The 18,138-nt window shown below is 40.7% G+C and overlaps 1 protein-coding gene across 1 annotated transcript in view; it reads right to left on the bottom strand.

Moving 5' to 3' along the window:
- Dnah9 (dynein axonemal heavy chain 9) overlaps window positions 1-18,138 on the bottom strand; it is a 335,102-nt gene that overhangs the window by 79,949 nt on the left and 237,015 nt on the right. The window contains exons 50-54 of the mRNA XM_074046853.1: window positions 17,081-17,506; window positions 11,406-11,525; window positions 8,908-9,096; window positions 5,398-5,633; window positions 1,197-1,319 (exon numbers count right to left, since the gene is read on the bottom strand). Of these exons, the coding sequence (XP_073902954.1) occupies window positions 1,197-1,319; window positions 5,398-5,633; window positions 8,908-9,096; window positions 11,406-11,525; window positions 17,081-17,506 (1,094 nt within the window). The remainder of the gene's footprint in view (window positions 1-1,196; window positions 1,320-5,397; window positions 5,634-8,907; window positions 9,097-11,405; window positions 11,526-17,080; window positions 17,507-18,138) is intronic.

Below are 18,138 nucleotides of genomic sequence, written 5' to 3'. Positions count from 1 at the left end.
TTCCTCCCTTGTCCACCGTGTTTGATTTTGCACTGTGCAACTCCAGGGAGAGCAATTCCCATTGTAATCAATATAATTTAGGATACTGTGGAAATGCTCCAGCAGATGGCAGTAAAGGGTTTAGAGGAAGCGTCCTCTTGTAGTTTGGACAAAAGTGCTTCTGGGCTTACTTTTTCTAATGGCTGACAGAATGATTTCAATGGGTGAAAATAACTAAATGCATAAATGGGCACAACCTAAATATGTGGAAAAGCAACTTAGAGCCTGAGCTGAGGATGAGACTTCTGCTATAGTTTGGATATGGCTTGTTGATATGCTTGGTCCCCAGTGTGACAGTACTGTCGTGGTAGAAGTTTGAGAAGTGGGATATGGTAGAAGGTAATTAGGCACTGCCCTGGGAAGGATTAATGTTGTCGGGTCTGGTAGGAGTAGACTAGTTCCTGAGAGCATGGTTGTTATAATAAGAGTGAGTCTGGCCCCTCACCGGTCTCTTGTTTCCTATCTCACCTCATGACCTCTCTCCCTTTCATATGTACTCCTTCCATGATGTCATCCACCATGTTACGATGCACCAAAGGTAAGATGTCATGTCTCCAAAACTGTAAGCTAAATAAGTCTATTTTCTTTATAAACTACGCAGTCTCAGATATCTTGATTCAGCAATAGAAAACAGACTTAAGACAGCATGCCTTTATAATAATTATCACTTCCTATCATACATATTGATAGGCTTCTACTTTCTCTCATTCTCCCCTATCGCCTCTTCTCTCTGGCCTGTACCTGACAAGCTCTGATCATGTGACTAGCATCCAAAGACACAGATGTGCTTCAAATTGACAAGGAGCACAGTTCTCGGAACTCAGATGTCTAGCTTGCATGAAAAGTTCATCTTAAAAGTTATTCTGCCTTTGATCACTTTCCTTTAAAGTTCCTCCCAAATTGTATTCTACAGCCTTTTAGATGGAAGTCAAGGAGTTGTTGATGGATGGAGGCAAAGTCTATTCCAGGAAACCTTTTGTAGGGGCAGAGGGCAGCTAAAGAGCCCTGTGTTGGAAGAGAGGAAGTATTCCAGCTGCAGGAGCTACTTGACATTAGCTGAGGAGAGGAGATTCTAGGAAGAGCAGACCTCTCCACAGTTTTAACAGGGGCTGTGAACCAGCTCCTCACAAAGTGACAACCACACATCTAAGTCTTACCGTCCTTTTTTAATAACTTCTCTCCCAAGCAGAGGTCCCAGAACAGGATCAATGGACTCCTCCAGATTTTCAATCAGCACCACATCTCCAGCTTCCAGGGCATGCTCTATGGTTTGCAGGTAACTAGGGGAGCAAATCAGGCAGCATGAGCTTGTGGCAAGGCATGAATTCAGAGGCAATTTAACAAGACAACTGTGGCCTCAAAGGCACAGCTATTAAAAATGTCATCATCAGCCACATTTTTTTTATTTAAAATGACATTTATGTGATTTTATACATTTTTAAAAATAAGGAGAAATTACAAAATACAAAAAAGAATGTGAAAATGAACCCTAATCCTTCCATCTATTATTAACAATTTGTTGCTTACTGTGTGCATTTGGATATTCAGCAGTTCTTCGGTAACCATAGGGGATTGGTTCTAGACCTCTGTGAATCCCAAAACCTATGGATGCTCAGCTCCTTTATATAAAATGGTGTAATATTTATACATAACCTTCGTAATCCTTCCATATACTTTTACTGATAATATCTAATACAATATAAATGCTATGTAAACAGTTGTTATTCTGTAGTGTTTAGGAAATAATGACAAGGAAAAAGTCTGTAAATGTGAAGTGCAAATGCAATTTTTTTCCAGATGTTTCTGATGTATGAGGATGTGGAACCTATGGCTATGGAGGTCTGACTGTATTGTATTTTCAAGTTTAGTTTTTACATTATTGAATTAATATGGCACTCTTGTTTTATAATCTACTTTTTGTCCATGACATGTTTGTAAATATTTCCCCATGCTGCTAAATATTCTTCTAAAGCAATTTTTAATGAGTGGGTATTATTCTCTATTTATATAACTGAATTTATTTAGCAATCATTTAATAATGACCTGGTTGCTTTGAATTTTTCAGTAGAAAAATTCAAAGAGTTTAATGAACATGGAAATAGGCTGATTTTCCCTAAGTCAATTTGTAAGTTTGACTTAATTCCAATTCAAGCAAAAAATAAGGATAAAATGTGATAGAACTTGACCCAAGATCTTAAGATTAACTTAAAAGAATGCAAGGAGGGGATAAAGAAAATAAAATGGGCAGGTGCTTTTGACTCATGCCTGTAATTCTAGCTACTCAAGAGGCAGAGATCAGGAAGATGGCAGTTTGAAGCCAGCCTGGGCAAATAGTTTGTGAGACCCTCTCTTGGGAAAACCCATCACAAAAAAGGACTGGCAGAATGGCTCCAGTGGTACAGTGCCTGCCTAGTACCACCAAAAATTCACAAATAAATAAGTAAATAAATAAATAATAATGAAGAAGAAGAGGAACTCATATTATTGAATGCTAGTTTTTTGGTGTGGTGCTGGGGATTATAGCAAGCGTTCACACTTGCTCTCCTCTTGAGCTATGCTCCCAGCCCTTTTATATTGCTTTTTGTTTTTGAGATAGGGTCTTGTTAACATTGGCTGAGCTGGTCCTCCTGCTTCCACCTCCTGAGTAGCTGGGATTATAGGTCACAACCCTCAGCTTAGTACTAAAATATTTTACATAATGTAAATAATACAGATATATACAAAGAAGTCTTAAAATAGATCAAATAAATAATTAGCAGGGGTTTTGAATAGTGATTTATAGTTTTTCTTTTTTTGTTTCTTATAGTAACTCCTCCCCACATTTTTTATAGTGATGAGACAACAGTGTTACTAAATATAGAACTAAATAATTAAAAACTAGTGTACTATTAGATGCACAAAAAGAATAAAGGCCATGCCTAATAAAATAATTTAGAATAGCAAAATGGCATTTCTAATTAACTTAGGAAAAGATGGAAAATGTAATAGATGGTATTGGAACAATAGCTAACCAGTTGGAAAATTAGTCTGTACCTCATTTAGGACCTTAAAATAAATTTAAGGACACCAGATTTCAATGTAAAAAGAAAATCCATAGGAACTAAAAATATAGGTGAAGATTTAAATAATTTCTGCAGACAAATTTTTTTTAAAAGTATGGTCCATAGAAGAAATGGGCGACAAGTCTGACCAAATAAAAACTAAAACAAAATAAATGGCAGTATGTCAAAACCTCACAAACAAAATTAAAAGCAAGTAAGACACTTGAACAAATTTCCATTCATGACACGTTATGTATAATACAATATTTGTACTCAAATAATATACAACAAATCTAGAAAACCACCCAAGAGAAAAGTAATCAGTGGACATGAACAGAGAATAATTGAACAAATATTTATCGAAGGCCTATGATGTGTACGTAGGAGGTTTGTAGCAACGAGCAAAACAGACACAGACTTCTGCCTAAAATGCATTTAGTCAATAGAAGGAAATTATTTAATCAACATTTGAGAATTAGTCCAGAGTTAGACTTTTTTGTGACTAAGATACAGATAAAACACATCTTGTCCCATCTAAGTGTTCATTTCTTAACAAAGTTCATGCTATAAAAGGGATCCATTTTTGTAATTCAATATTTGCTTTTTTAACTATTATTTTTATCATTGTACATTTGACTTAAACAACCCTGAGTAAAGAGGACCCCTGGGAGAGCACATGGAGGAAACATGGCTTGGGCAGCAAACCTCAGCAGTAGCCGTGTGCTAGAGTGGATGAGTCTTGAGTTTCAAAGTGAGGATGACCTAAGTTCAAATATTTCCTCCATTACTAAAAAAAGGTAACTAATGTATAGTCATGTACCATGGAATGACAGTTTAGTCAACTATGGGCTGTGTATCTGACAGTGGTCCCATATAATTATAAAGCCTAGTGATATCATAGCTGTCTTAGGCTATGTGTGTAAGGACACTCTAAGATGTATGCCCAGTGACAAAACTGCCTAACAATGCATCTGTCAGGATGTATCCCTGTCAGTAATTGACATGTATGACTGCATTTTTAATGATGGTAAAATCTCTAAGATCTTCCCGTATTGTAGCATATGTCAGAATTTTCCTCCTATTAAGGCTGAATAATATTCCACGGTAAGTTTGTATCATATTTGGCTTATCCATTCATCTGTAATGAACACACTTGGCTTGGCTACTGTAAATAATGCTCCTCTGAACATTAGTGTAAAATATCCATCATGTCCCTCTTGGGAAATTTAATGTCTGTGAACCTCATTTTCCTTACGTACAAAGTGGAACCAATGGTTCTAACCTTACTGACTGTATGGGTTAAAGAGTGAATTTGGGATAAAGCCTCTACCACCAAGACTGGCATCTGTCAACTTCTAATGAATGGTGTCTGCCTCTTCCCTAGTGTCCCATCCTGCTTTCTCCATGGGGCCTAGTGACAGAGAACAAGAATTGAGTGCTGGAAGTGCAAAGCCAGGCTACAATGGTGCTAATGAAGTGATGGGGTGACAGGTGCTGAGCCCCAGGCTGGTGAAGTGTGGTGGACATTGGCCAGGCATTTTCTCTGCCATTTGCATCCCTTCATGGAGTAACATCTCCATCATCTATTTACAATGCTGTGTGGCAGGTACAAAGGGTTCTAGAGCTTTTCTAACTCAGCTGCCATGTGACTAACTGAAATGTCTGATTATGCCTCGGCAGAAAGAGAGTTTAAGTTTGTTTTATATGACTCTAAGGCAGCAATAGGAACAGAAAGATAGAGGAGCGGTAAGGGAAGCAGCCTTTGGTTAAGTGTGAAGACTTTGTAGAACAGTTTTCTGATAAGGAGGTTTTGGGAGGCAGGAAGTGTTCAGGCAGAGATGAGAGGATGAATACCAGGGATATGGTGGGAAAGACTTCTGAATGGGTTGAGCACATTTTTAATTGATATATAATTACCGTACATATTTATGGCGTACAGAATGATAATTAGATACACATAGGCATATGTCATGATCAGGGTAATTGGGATTTCCAACTCCTTAAATATTCATTTATTTGTATTGGGAAACTTCAAATTCCTCTCTTGTGGTTCTTTATAAAACATATAATAAGTTGTTGTGAACTCTAGTCTCCCCTCTGGAAACACATGACTTCTAATGAGAAAGAGATGCAAAGACTTGGTAGACAGGCACCTTTCACCAATGTTTCTTAAAATGGGAAATCAAGAGGTTCCTCATGTCTCTTCTGGAGAGATATGGAGAGGAGCAAGAAGCCTCTAGGGCTTCATATGTGCTCTTCACATTTTCTTCCCTTGCACAAATGGCAAAAACAATGACTTTTGTGCTCTGCTACTTACCCTTTCTGACCAATCTGGGTGACCCGAAGGCCCTCTCCATATTTGTTCTTGATCCACTTGATGCCTTGCAGCTGAGGGTCCACCATGAGTGGCCAGCGCTCACAGTTGATGAGAATGGTAGCATTCTCCACAGACATGCGATCTGCGGGGAGGCCCTCATTCTGCCAGGTGGCCATGTTGGCATCATCTGTCAGCATCCTTAGGGGGTCCAGGGTGGGAGTGATGGGGATAGAAACCTGGTAAAGAGGTGACACATGCTCAGAATGGAAGACTGGTCTCTCAGTGGCGATGAATACACAGTATCTCACCATAGGACATAACTCTGTTAAAAGCAAGATCAATATGCCCTGAAGAGTGCTTTCCTGGTGGTGTGATTATTTCTGGAAGCAGGTTTTGTTAAAACCCTGATAGCATTTTTTTCTCTTGATAGATGAACAACAGAAATTCAGCCTATTTGACCAACTTGTAGCTCTTTGGTATAGTCACCTAAATCAAGTTTCCACTGTAGGTTATTTATATTTTAATCTATAACCCCCTACAAACCTCAACCATGTGTACATTGATTTCTCTACTACATTTCTGTTTCTCATCTGTGTTCCTCAAGTCATAAGAAATCAAGCACATGAGAAACCAGTTCCTTGAGGTTCTTACGTTGGGATCAGTAATGTGACCCAATACTTTTTCTTTGTGACCTTATGCATAAAAACCATCAATCTAAGCAAGAACTCATGGGCTTTACCAGACTGAGTGCAATGGTTTGAATGTGTTCCCCAAACACATGTCTAGTGGATTTTCTCCCATCAGCACCACCCCACATGAGCCGCTCTGTCCTCATATCTATTTCACCAGCCTACCAGGAGCTGGAGAAGCTTGCTTTCTCTCATCCCCAACATCCCACTCCCAGGCTGCTTGCAGTCCCCTCCCTGAAAACATGTCTGCTGGTGCCTGCCAGGAAGCTGGCGAGCATCCCGCAGCCTCAGGGGTCCCATGTGGATACCAGACCCTTACTTTTCTTCTCTTTTGCCTCTGCTAGCTCACTTAATTATTCTCTAAGTGTTTTTTTCATTGATGACTCATATACTATGTCTTTCAAACAGGTAAAGTTTACACAATATAAAATTAAACACTTTGAGGTGCACCGTTCAGTGGCATTAAGTGTATTCATAGTGTTGTCTAGTCATCATCTCTATCTACTTCCAAAACATTTTCATCACCTCCAAAGGAAATCTCAAGCCAGACATGGTGGTTCACACCTATAATCCCATCTACTCAGAAACTGAAACAGGAGGATTTCAAGTTTGAGGCCAACCTGGGCAAAGATAATGAAACCCTGTCCCAAAAACAAAATAAAAACAAAAGGTCTGTGGGTGTGCTCAGGTAGTAGAGTGCTTGCCTGGCATGCATGAGGCCCTGGATTCAATCCCCAGAACTGACAACGAACAAACAAAGAATAGAAAAGCCCTTAAATAAGCACAAACAAAAACAAGGAAATCTCACACTCATTAAACAATCACTACCCACTTTACTCTAAACTCCTGGCAACTGTTAATATGTTTTCTGCCTCTATGTATTTTTCTGTGCCAGTTATTTAACATAAATGAGATCATACAAGGGATGACCTTTTGTGTGTGACTACTTTCACTTGGCATAATGTTTTTGAGGTTCAGACACACACCCTTTTAATTCCTCCATCTCCCCCTCTCTTGTTTGTGTTGCACAATTACCAGCAGAAAACTCTCCAAACCATCTCCTGTCTCTTTAATTGTATCTACTAAGGGCTCAGTTGGCTTGTACTATATCATCAAGCAAGTCTCTAAAGGGAAATCAGGCCCTTGGGGGATCTTATTTGGGATCAGAAATGTGTTTCAATATTTTTTTCTTTGTAATCTTATGCATGAAAGCATTATTCTGAGAAGTAATTCATAGGCTTTACCAAACTGCCTGCAATGGTTTGAATGTGTTCCCCCAAGATTCATGTGTTAGAACTTCATCCCCAGTGCAAGTGCTGGGATAGGGAGTGATTGGCTCAGGAGGGCTCTGCCCTCCAAAATGGATTACTGTTATTATTGAGGGAGTGGGTTAGTTACCATGGGAGTGGATTTGTTATTTCACTGAGTTCAGCCACAATCTTGCTCTCTGGCTCTCATCCTTTCTTGCCCTTCTGCCTTCCACCATGGGGTCACACAACATGAAAGCCTTCACTTGATGCCAGAGGCATACCTTTAGGTTTCCAAGGCCCTAGAATTGTGAACCAAATAAGTTTCCATTTTTAAATTAATTTCTCAGCCTCAGATATTCTGTTATAGCTGCTGAAAACAGACTAGGACAGTGCCAAAGGAGTCTATGGCACCAAAATATTTAAGAACCCCAAACAAACTCAGAAAAATCTGCATACATTGCTACCTAGCTGATGGTTCTTTTAACAATTTCTTTTTTTCACAAGTGTTTAAGATGAACAAAAGTACAGCTTAACCAGCACTGTCAACACTACTAGCTAAGATAACTTATACCACCATGTTAGTAACAGCTTAACTAATACTGTTCCTAGTACCGTACCAGTTTTTAAACCAGAGTTAAACAAATCTTCATGTGTGTAGGATTTTATGTGCTCATCTGAGAAACCATCACTCTGCAAATGTTTCGTATTCTAAGAATACAGCTACCAATGGCTTTGGAATATATTCCTGACTTTATTTTGTGAATTTTCTATGATAACTCTTCTTGTAGCTGATTTTTATGAATCTAATCTCCTCAACTGGACTATGATTGTGCTGAAGGCATCCTGGCCTTCAATGTCCTTTTCACCTCCTTTCTAATGGTGTGTAGGGCACAATGAACACTTAGTGAGTGTTTAAGGGCTGATCATCACAAGTGCTGAGAATAAGACAGAGAACATCAGGAACTATTCTATAGGGTCCAGGTGTGGCTTGGCAGCCCCTTAAATTAGAGCTGGGATTTCTCCACTTCATTATATTGAGGGGAGAGATGTAGAGGGAGGGGTGGTAAGTAAAATCTACCTAGTTACATGAAGAGGGCCAGCTGCACAGCCCATGAAGAAAGCACCTGAGTTGTGATGGACAAAGCTATTTTCATAATGGTGTCTCTGAGCCATGGGCACAAATCATGAAGCTTTGGGGCCCAGTGACAAGGTACAATAAAGAGGGAAGGGGAACTTCCTTGCCTACTCCTATTTGGCTCTGGAGATCTTTTAGTGTCTTTTGATGTCTTCCAGGTTTATAGCTTTGAGGGGAGCCAGGAGACAACCTCTGGCCAGAAGACCAGAGTTCCTAGGGAGAACCTCATTAAGAGGTGAGGTTCTGTCCTCTAGTGGCCTAGAGGGTAGTGGACCAAAATGCAAGGCAGTGTACACGGACACTGGTGTGCATGTCTCATGCCTGGTGCTCAGAAGGTGGCAGGATTGAGGATGCAAGAGGGTGATAGAGGATTTGAGATATTATGGTCATGTGATCTCATGGTACCTGTGGGCTGATTCTGTCAGGTCATACGTACTTTCAACTGATTCAGGTGGGGTCTCCAGATCCCATCCATGAGGGTCTGTCTGTATTTCTTTGTGAAGAAGCCGAGGTATGAAATGAAAGCTGTGGTAAGTAAAATGTCTCCACATAACGTACTTTCCTGCTGTTTGAAGTTCTGCACAGCTTCTGCCCACCTCACATTTTCAGAAGCGAGTCCTCTAACCTGTCATTTCAAAGGCCGAGAGGAAAGAAGAGGTGTCATACCACAGGCTACAGGCTGTGGATCAGTCTTGAATATCACATGCTGCACTTCACAGCTAGAAGTCTCAGGACATCATTTGTGTAGCCCTCTCTATCAACGGAGATTTGTCCTGGCTGCAGCAAACACTTCAGCAAACTGGTCCCGGTTCTGTGCTGTGTGGGCCATGGAGAGATGACAGGTCATGAATGCAGGCTGCTGGTTTCTGCCCTTTCCACATGTGGAGATGGATCTGACCACTCCAAAACGTTCTTGGGGGTCTGAATATATCCTCCATGTGGTGCATGTTAATCCCTTACATGGTCTGTTAGACGTGTTAGAAAGTTAGGGATCTCTCCCTTCTCAATGGATGCCGGAGAAATGAAAATAGAGGAAATCAGGTCTGTGTGCTATTAATAATTCACAGTGTATGGGGAGAAAGGCATGGCAGTTAAGACAGTGTTGGAACTGCTGAAAGTACACGGGTCTGTACAAAGTACTACAAGTACACAACACATCCTGACTGGCCAGCCCACTTTGGGATGGCACCCCTGTCCTTTCTGTGGAGGACTCTTATGTGTACAATGGAGCTTAACTTCTGTGTTAGGACTTACTATTTATTTTGGCCTTAAACAAAGGCAGCATACAATGTCAGAGCTGGGAGAGCCTTGATGGATTTGCCAACCCAACCATTCCCATTTCTGGATTAGATCAGAAAGTTTCAAGCACCTCCCCAGCATCGCTATTGGTAGAGGCAGAGGTGGCTTCAGAGTCACCTAGAGTGGGTGCTATCTGCCTTCCATGAGAACCAACTCAGAAGGTGCTCCAGCCAGGCAGAGCAGGCTATGCTGGGTTTTGGAAATCAAGCAGGAAGCTGAGTAGAAGGCAGCCAGCAGACTGTCTGGATGGCTTCTTGTACATTTGCAGGACAGCTGTCTCTAAGCAAGCTGTTTGGGTAAGTAGATTATCTCAAAGCTGTGCAACAGCTGCTCCCCACACAACTGCACAGCCATATCCTCATGGTATAGACTTTCTTCACTACAGCATGGCTCAGGTCAGTGATGGCTGACTCATTTCTCTCTAAATTAAAAAAAAATCTGGCTTCATTATGTAAATAGCCAGTGACTGGAAAAAATGTGAAAAGAAATCGATTTTATTTCCCTTAATGGTGAGGAAGGTGCTCCAAGGGCTCTGCACTGAAGAAAAATCACATCCACCAGACAACTGCTTATTGTAGGACTTTAGTTGCTAGAGATAATAAGAAATATAAACCATGGAGGGCTGAAAAAGGCCACAAATTCTTTGACACTCCTCTTATTGAGAGTTGATATCAAGCTGGTTATGGTGGTGCCTGTCTGTAATTCCAGCATTCAGAGGGATGAAGCAGGAGGATCTCAAGTTTAAGGCCAGTTTAGGCTAAATAGTGAGGCCTTGTCTCCAAAAACCAAAACCAAGACAAACCAAGTAAATGTCTATCTCCATCTTCCTGAATACATGACTACTTTCACAGAAAAAATATAGCAGAAGTGACACTGTGCTTGTTTTGGGTCCCAGGTTTTAAAGGAATAGTACTTTCTGCTTCCTGTTTCCTGGAACACCTCCTTGTGGGGTCCTGGATCACTATGTAGATATGTGACTACCCATCTGGAGGGAGGCCCTGAGACTCCATGGAGAGGGAGAGGTCCTACTGAGCCCACTTTGCCAGCCATCCCTGCCGAAGAGCCTGGCAGGTGTAGGAAGTCATCCTTGAGTTTCCAGCTTAGAAAGCCACTGGCTGAATAACACTGAGCAGCCCCAGTCATGGTGCAGAAACACTGGCCGGTTGAACTCTACCCAAATTCCTGACCCACAAACTTGTGAAATGTAGTGGAGTGATTGAATCGCTAAATTTTAGGGTAATTTATTAGGCAGAAACAGACACCTGTTAACACAAGCAACCTGCTCTAACCTTCAGACTCATTTTCTCAGGAAAGCTAGTGTGTGTGTGTGTGTGTGTGAATGTGTGTACATGTGCACATGGATGTCATGGTCAGAAATGCTCAGGGCCAGTCATTCTTTTCCACTTCTATCTCATTTCCTAATCCTAGTCAGACCTTATCAAAACATAACATAGATAAGAGCTTCACAATTTGCCACAGAATTTGGCCACAGTCCCTAAATCCTACACATTTTAATACTCCCCCCTCTCCCCAGTCAAAGCAGCACTAAGCTGTACTTCTCTCTTTCACACCTCTGTGGTGCTTGACATGCACTGCTAATATAATTTGAGCTCAGGCCGTGAGGCACACACTCACCAGGCGGTTTGCAAGGGAGATGGTGCCTGCGGTCACTTCAGCTTCTTGTTGACACTTGAGTTTCTCTGACGTTGCTTTCTCAAACTTGGCGGTGAGCTTTGCCAGGTTTTCATTAAGGTGCTATTTAGGAAGGAATCCAGGGTCAGTCAGTCATTCCAGCCCAAGCCACCTCCAGTGCTGCTGGAATGAATGTTCCCTGGAGGTGATTCTGAAGGAAGTGCTGGGTGGGGGGAGCCTAAGTGTCTGGGGACAGCAGGTCAGGGGAGAAAGGAAGACAAATGAGGGGTGGATCTCAGGTGGAGTTTCAGGGAGGACCCCAGCTTCATCCAGGAGGGGGAGTGCAGAGTGGAAGCCAGAGATTTCTGATCCAAGTTGGGAGAGCTTAGCATCCCCACTCTGACTCCTCAGTTACCCGGTCAAAGCCGTGAGGTGAGATGACATGGAGGAGAGGAGGGGGCATAAATCCTGCCTCTCCTGGTGGTGGGGAAAAAGGGTTCCATGTCCTGTCAAAATGAAGCAGGTGCTGTTATAAGAAGCAAAAGCACATCACAGGTGGAGGAAGCAAGCACGTGCACATGAGTCTCTGGGTGGCCCTTGGAGGAATACTGACTGAGTCTGCTGTGACTGGTCTGGGGCTGCACTGTCTGGAACCTAAGCCTTCCCCTGGCTACAAGGCTCCAGGGACATAAAACAATGTTTATTGAACCTCATTTATTTCCTCTCATTAGAAAGTGTAGGAACACTTTTAGATAAGATACATTAAAAAATTTTTTTTCTAAATCAAATTAAAGCATAGAGCATTCATTGCTCTCAGAATACATATTTGCATACTCAAACACACCCAGCAGATACCTCCAAATATGTCCTCTGTCTGTGTAATAACTGGGGTTCAGGCTGATTTGTTGGTCATTAGAGAAGTAAATGTAAGGCCAAGTTTATACAGCCAAGTAGTTTAAAAAGCAGGAGGTGAGTCACCCCATTTACGATGGCAGACTGGCCCCACTGAATTACCTCCTCTTCTTCCCAAGCCATCTCCGAAACGATTATGAAGCAATTATGAAGTCACCAAACAAATTGGTGAGGGCTACAGAGAGTGAGAGATCCCAAAAGATTATGGAATATCACATGGATGGATGAGTGGAGCTGGGTGGAGAAGTGCAGAGGAAGCTGCAGCTTCCACAGTTCATCAGAAGGGAAGCCAGTCAGCCTGAAGAGTCCCACATAAACTGGAGATTTTGGAAACATCAGGTTGACTAAGGAGCTAAAAATAGGAGGGCTAACTGGAACCTTATTGATCCCCACCTTGCATCTCCATACACATGTTCAGAGTGCAGTGCAACCTGGCCAGAGAGTCAATAATTGCAGAGAAAAGACATCACATTCTGGCATTTAGAGAGCATACAGAACCACTCATCTACTCTTGGGAACAAATTCTGTCAGTCAGCTCTGCTCTTACCTGTAGAGTTATAATCAGCTTTTGACCACTACTCTCCTGAATGCAAAAGGACAAGATGTTAATGAAAACCTAGATTAAGGTAAACAGGAAGAAAACAATGACCTGGGAAAAACATTGCTACATTTTCAGTAGCAATAAGAACAACACTAAAAACCTTCATAACTAGTTTTGTAGAGAGATGCAAGATGTTTCATCCATAAAACAAGAACAGAATGCTATTAAAAGGAGGACAGAAGAGAACAACTGTTGTGGAAATTATCATTATTGTATTATTAATGCAAAGGCAATAAACTCAGGTGAGGGTTAAAAGATGACTTTGAGGAAACATACAGTGACAAAAAGGTGAGAACCAAATTAAGAGGTCCAACATCCAACCAATATACATTGCAGAAGATAAGACTGAAAAGAAAATAGAAGCAATATTGCCAAAGAAATAATAAATAATTTTCCAGTACTGAAGAAAATAAATGTCTACATGATGAATTAAAAAAGAATGATAACCAAGCACATCAATGTAAAGCTTCATATACTAAGAATGAAGGAAAGGTTGAAAGATTTCTAGGTAGAGAGAAAAAGAGCACACTCACACAGGAATGAGACAATGATGGTTCATTAGACTTCTTATCAGATAAGAACATAAAACATCCAGTGTTTCAAAGGAGAAAAATAGCAACTCAGAATTTAGTTCTCAGCAAAGTATTCAGTTTAAGAATAAAGACATTTCTCAACAGCCACTATTCGGAAAATCCACTTCTCACTGAAATTTTCTGAGAAAGTTACTTAAGGATGAGTTATAGCAAATTAAAAAATAAACTAAGAAAAGAGGAGGAATGGGGTCCAGAAGCCATTGAAACTGACCCAAGAAATTGACGACATTTATTTATTCTCCAACACTGGCTGAAACTCTCAACTGGGGACAAGGGAGAACGGTCTTAGTGAAAAAAGATTTGACAGAATATTGGATTGAATGGAGAGTTTAAAAATAATGGAGGCTGTGCAAATGGAGCTAACAGAGGAAGATAGAAACTTCAGGAGGGGGAGAGTAAAGGTTGCACAAAGAAGAAACCTAATTATAGTGTACCACCTTGATCTTCTGTGAATAATATAGACAGATTTACATAATAGAAATGGAATTTATTGATTTTTCAATTTCATGAATGAGTCTGTGGACAGTTACTTTTGGTTAGAGAAGACAATAAAGATGTTTTTGATTTTGGCAATTACAAAATAGTAAGTCAAGATGAAAAAAAGTTGGGAGGTAGAAGGAAGTGAGAAGAGCTGAAATTTGGGGTCATTTTTAGCTTCACCCTAAAAAGTGATGGCTCCAAAAAAGCTACCTCTATGTGTTAGAACAAGAAATAAAAATGATGTCATCTAAAACTAGTTGCCGTACTTTACTGGAAAGACATGGGGATAAACAACTTATAGCCTCATCTAGCTAGCAGACAGCCAGCTGTCTGAATAAGACCCATCAAGAAATAGAGCTATCACCTTAGCATATGGATGGAAGTTAAAAATTCAAATGAGCAGAGAGCAGGAAGATAATGTAAACTAGCCAAATGAGTCTAGTAATGGAAAAAATATGAGCTGGTGGGACTTATGGCAAAATATAACAACTCCATGCGCTTGAATGGAAAGGCACTAGTTAATTCCAGGGTCAGTAAATGATGTGTGGGAATGTTCTAATTATTTTAAGAATGACTAGAAATCAGATTTGTACCTAAAAGCTCATGCCATTTTAAATATTGGTAATTTTTTAAGTCACTCATGAATACTATATACAGGTAAGCCAGTAGGTAGGAAATCAGTTGAAAGAGATGAAAGAATTAAAAGGGGACTGTGGTCTCTCATTAGAAGCCTTTCTTTACTATTTGATATTTTACCTGTGGGTGACTGTAAGCTTAGTGAAAATGCCTTACTTGTTCTTATTATGATTATTTTTATAAATTGTAACATTAATACATGTTTATTGTGGAACAAAAAAAAAAAAAGAAAACACACATAGAGTGCTTGCCTAAGCATGTGCAAGACCTTAGGATTGATCTCCAGCACTCCCTTCCCCACAAAAAGAAAGAAATCATAGATGATCAAACAAACAAACAAACAAAAACCAACTCAAATCTACCACTCAGAGATAATCATTACTTTTAGCATCTATGTATCTCCATTTTATATAATCAAATAGATATTACTTTGTACAATGTGTTTTGCTATATGCACCCCTTTTATGTATCCAAAAAGAAAATTCTTTTCTTGGTATTATCCTGAAACACTAAAAATAAACCACACGTACATACGGGCATGCATGTGAGTGTGCGTGCATGTGTTTGTGTGTGTGCATGCGAGTGGAGAAGGATACGATGGCCACATCAGCACTCAGGGAAGAACCTCCTTGCCCTGGGTAGGCCTCCTTGTTAGGGATGAGTGTTGAGCTGTCTCCCCTGTTATTAGCAGAGAGTGTCCACATTTTTGGGGTGTTGATAGGTACGTGTTTAAGCAAAAGATGGAGAGGAGGTTGTTAACAAGAATACTTTTTTTTCCAGAAAATATTTTGCCAGAGAGCCTTCCTAATGTAGCTAAGTATTTTTAAGATATCCATCTTGCTTTTGCAGGTTGAGTGGGCCCATCATGTGAATGTCGGCTACTGAAAAGGTATAAACATTTTGAAAACATTCCCTTTGTACCAAATGTTCATTTAGCTAAAATAACTTGAGTAAAGAGTCCTTGAAAATTCTTCATATAATTTTCTGGAAGAGACTGAAAAACATGACCATTATTAGAAAGCCAGAATGGAAATGTTAAAGTATTCTGCACTTGGTGTTCTTTGAAGGGGGCCAGCTATGGAGATTGTCTGCTTTAAGCAAATAGTGAACATCTGGATTTACAAAGCAAGCATACTAAGAGGAGATTACTTGTCTTGCTAATGCATCCTTTTAAAATAGAGAGATTGGTTGTGAGGATCTTTGAACTAGAGCCTTCATTCAGAGACTTCAACCTAACAATCAATAAGCCTGTGTCACATGAGGAATGTCAAATGTCTATAATCCTACTTTTCACAATTTCTAAAACTCTTTATTGTTATGACAAATTTGTAGCAAGAATCTTATTTGCCTGGAAAGCATGTATAGAAATTAAAGCTCCAGAATATTCTTTGGGTTAAACTTGATCATGGTTGTGACTGGATTCTTGCACATGGTTGGATGTGCTTAGGATAGACAGCACACACAGCAAAGGAGGGTGGAGGACAGAGTAATAATGGCTGTGACCACAGTCTGGAGGCAGGTCCTGCTGCTCTTGTTATCACAGGCCGTCTCTGGGCTGTGATTTGCTTTACATGCACGACTTTCTTCAACTCAGGACAATTCCATAAAGCAGGCACTAACACTGTGCCCATTTCACTTTAGGAAACTGACTTCTGAGCATTCTAAAGACCCAGCCAGTAGGTATCACAGGTTGGGTTAGAACTGAGTTCTGTAGGACAGATTTTAAACTGCTGTGCTATCAGAAGGATTCTGATTTCTACCTCTCACTTTGTTAGCATCCATTTTAATGGTAAAGGTGAAGTTTGAGGGAAATCTTGACCCCTACATCACTATCACTAACCCCAGTTCTGAAGCAGAAACAATAACATATCTACATGGTGTTTATAAATGCTAATGACTTTCACAGTTTTATATTTATGGACAAGGGACTACCCCTACACCACAATGTATGACTTGGTCATACACGTTTTCATGAAACAATGCAGTCTGCATAAAAAATGCCCACATGTCCATATTGTTGGGTGAGATGGGCAGACAGTCTACATTTCAAAGGGAAAAAAGAAAAAAAATCTTGAAATCTTAACCTTTTCTTTTTAACTATCAAACGTGCAGGGATGTTAAATTCATTTGTGGCTAACAGTTGGCTTCATGGACAATGCAGTTCGTTCATTATACATGTCCATCTGTCATCTTTTCTCCCCTCAGAGGAGAAGGAGAAAACCTTTGCAGACCTGAACTATAAATCAATGGTCCAGGGGATTTGTCTTATTTGGCCTAGAAGGTGTTGGAGAAAGAAATGTAAAATTTACCTCTATTGAAAAACGAGGATATTTTGTATTTGGTTTCCTCATTTCTCTTTAAAAGTCGTAACATTAGGTCTGGGCATGAGAGGGTGTTTGTGTGTATTAGAAGTTGTGTGGCTTGTGTTAGCAGCAAGGGGCTCTGGGTTCACTCACAGCGATTTTGGCTTTGATGGCTGCCAACTTCTCTTGGGCTGCTGTGAGATCTGCGGTGGCTTTGCTCAGTGCTTGGCGCTTGGGTTCCACATCACAGAACACCTCATAGAACCTCACGATATTTATGACCCAAGAACAGAGGCCTGCAGCTGCATAGGACTTGGTAGCCACAAAGTCCGGATTGAACTCAGGGTCCTGCAGATACGGCCTGATAGCTTTGAGGCAGTTCTCATGAATGTTCTCCTTGTTGAAGTTGATGAGTGAGTCCAGGAAGCTGTCCACTTTGGCCATGGTGGCCTTAGCAGCCTTCCAGCTGCGGTCCTTGGGCACCTTGCCCTCTGGGGCCATGAGCACCATCACTGCAGCGCTGACATTGCTGACGGCCAGAGGCGGGGATCCGAATGACTTCAGCTCTGTCAGGTTGGTCTGAGGGAAAGAGAAGGAGGTGGTTAGAGGAAAATGAATGCGCTTTCTTTGTTCCCAGCTACTAATGGAGTTAGGCTGTGGAGTGATCAGTCTGAAAGGGCTGCTTTGAAGCCTGCAGCAGCCCTCTGAATTTTAAATATCATGACTCATCAAAAGGCAAGTGAACTGCTCCCCTGTGACTTCAGGCTTCCCTCAATGGTTACAGGGGACTCAGCTATGTACTTGCAGCATTCTAACTGACTAGCAACTCATTAGAAACACACAATTATTTCACATTCAGCTGAAAAATATAAGGATGCCAAGCTACTCTGAAATATGCAGCCTGACATGAATAAAAGATAAGGTTATTATAAATTAATTTCCATCTTGGATTGAAGAGAATAGCACTGAAACTCAACTAATTTTTTTTTCTTTAATTAAACTGCTTTGTTCCACGAGTTCCTTCTAACTACACTTGACTGTCCTGATAGCAAAGTGGTATTTTCTGCCAAGAAATAATTCAGACAGAAACCTGGGCATGGCTCATGAGTTAGCTGTCTCTCTGTGGTCTCAGGTTTGTCCTTTGTTCTAAGTCTCACTTGCTCTGGAAAGATGTGTCTGAAAATGTGGACTTTTGCACATCACTTAGACTT

This window comes from Castor canadensis, chromosome 11 (genome assembly GCF_047511655.1).
Source record: "Castor canadensis chromosome 11, mCasCan1.hap1v2, whole genome shotgun sequence".
NCBI classification, from domain to species: Eukaryota; Metazoa; Chordata; class Mammalia; order Rodentia; family Castoridae; genus Castor; species Castor canadensis.
Note: the sequence above shows the minus strand (reverse complement) of the source record. Positions and strands in the feature narration are given on the sequence as shown.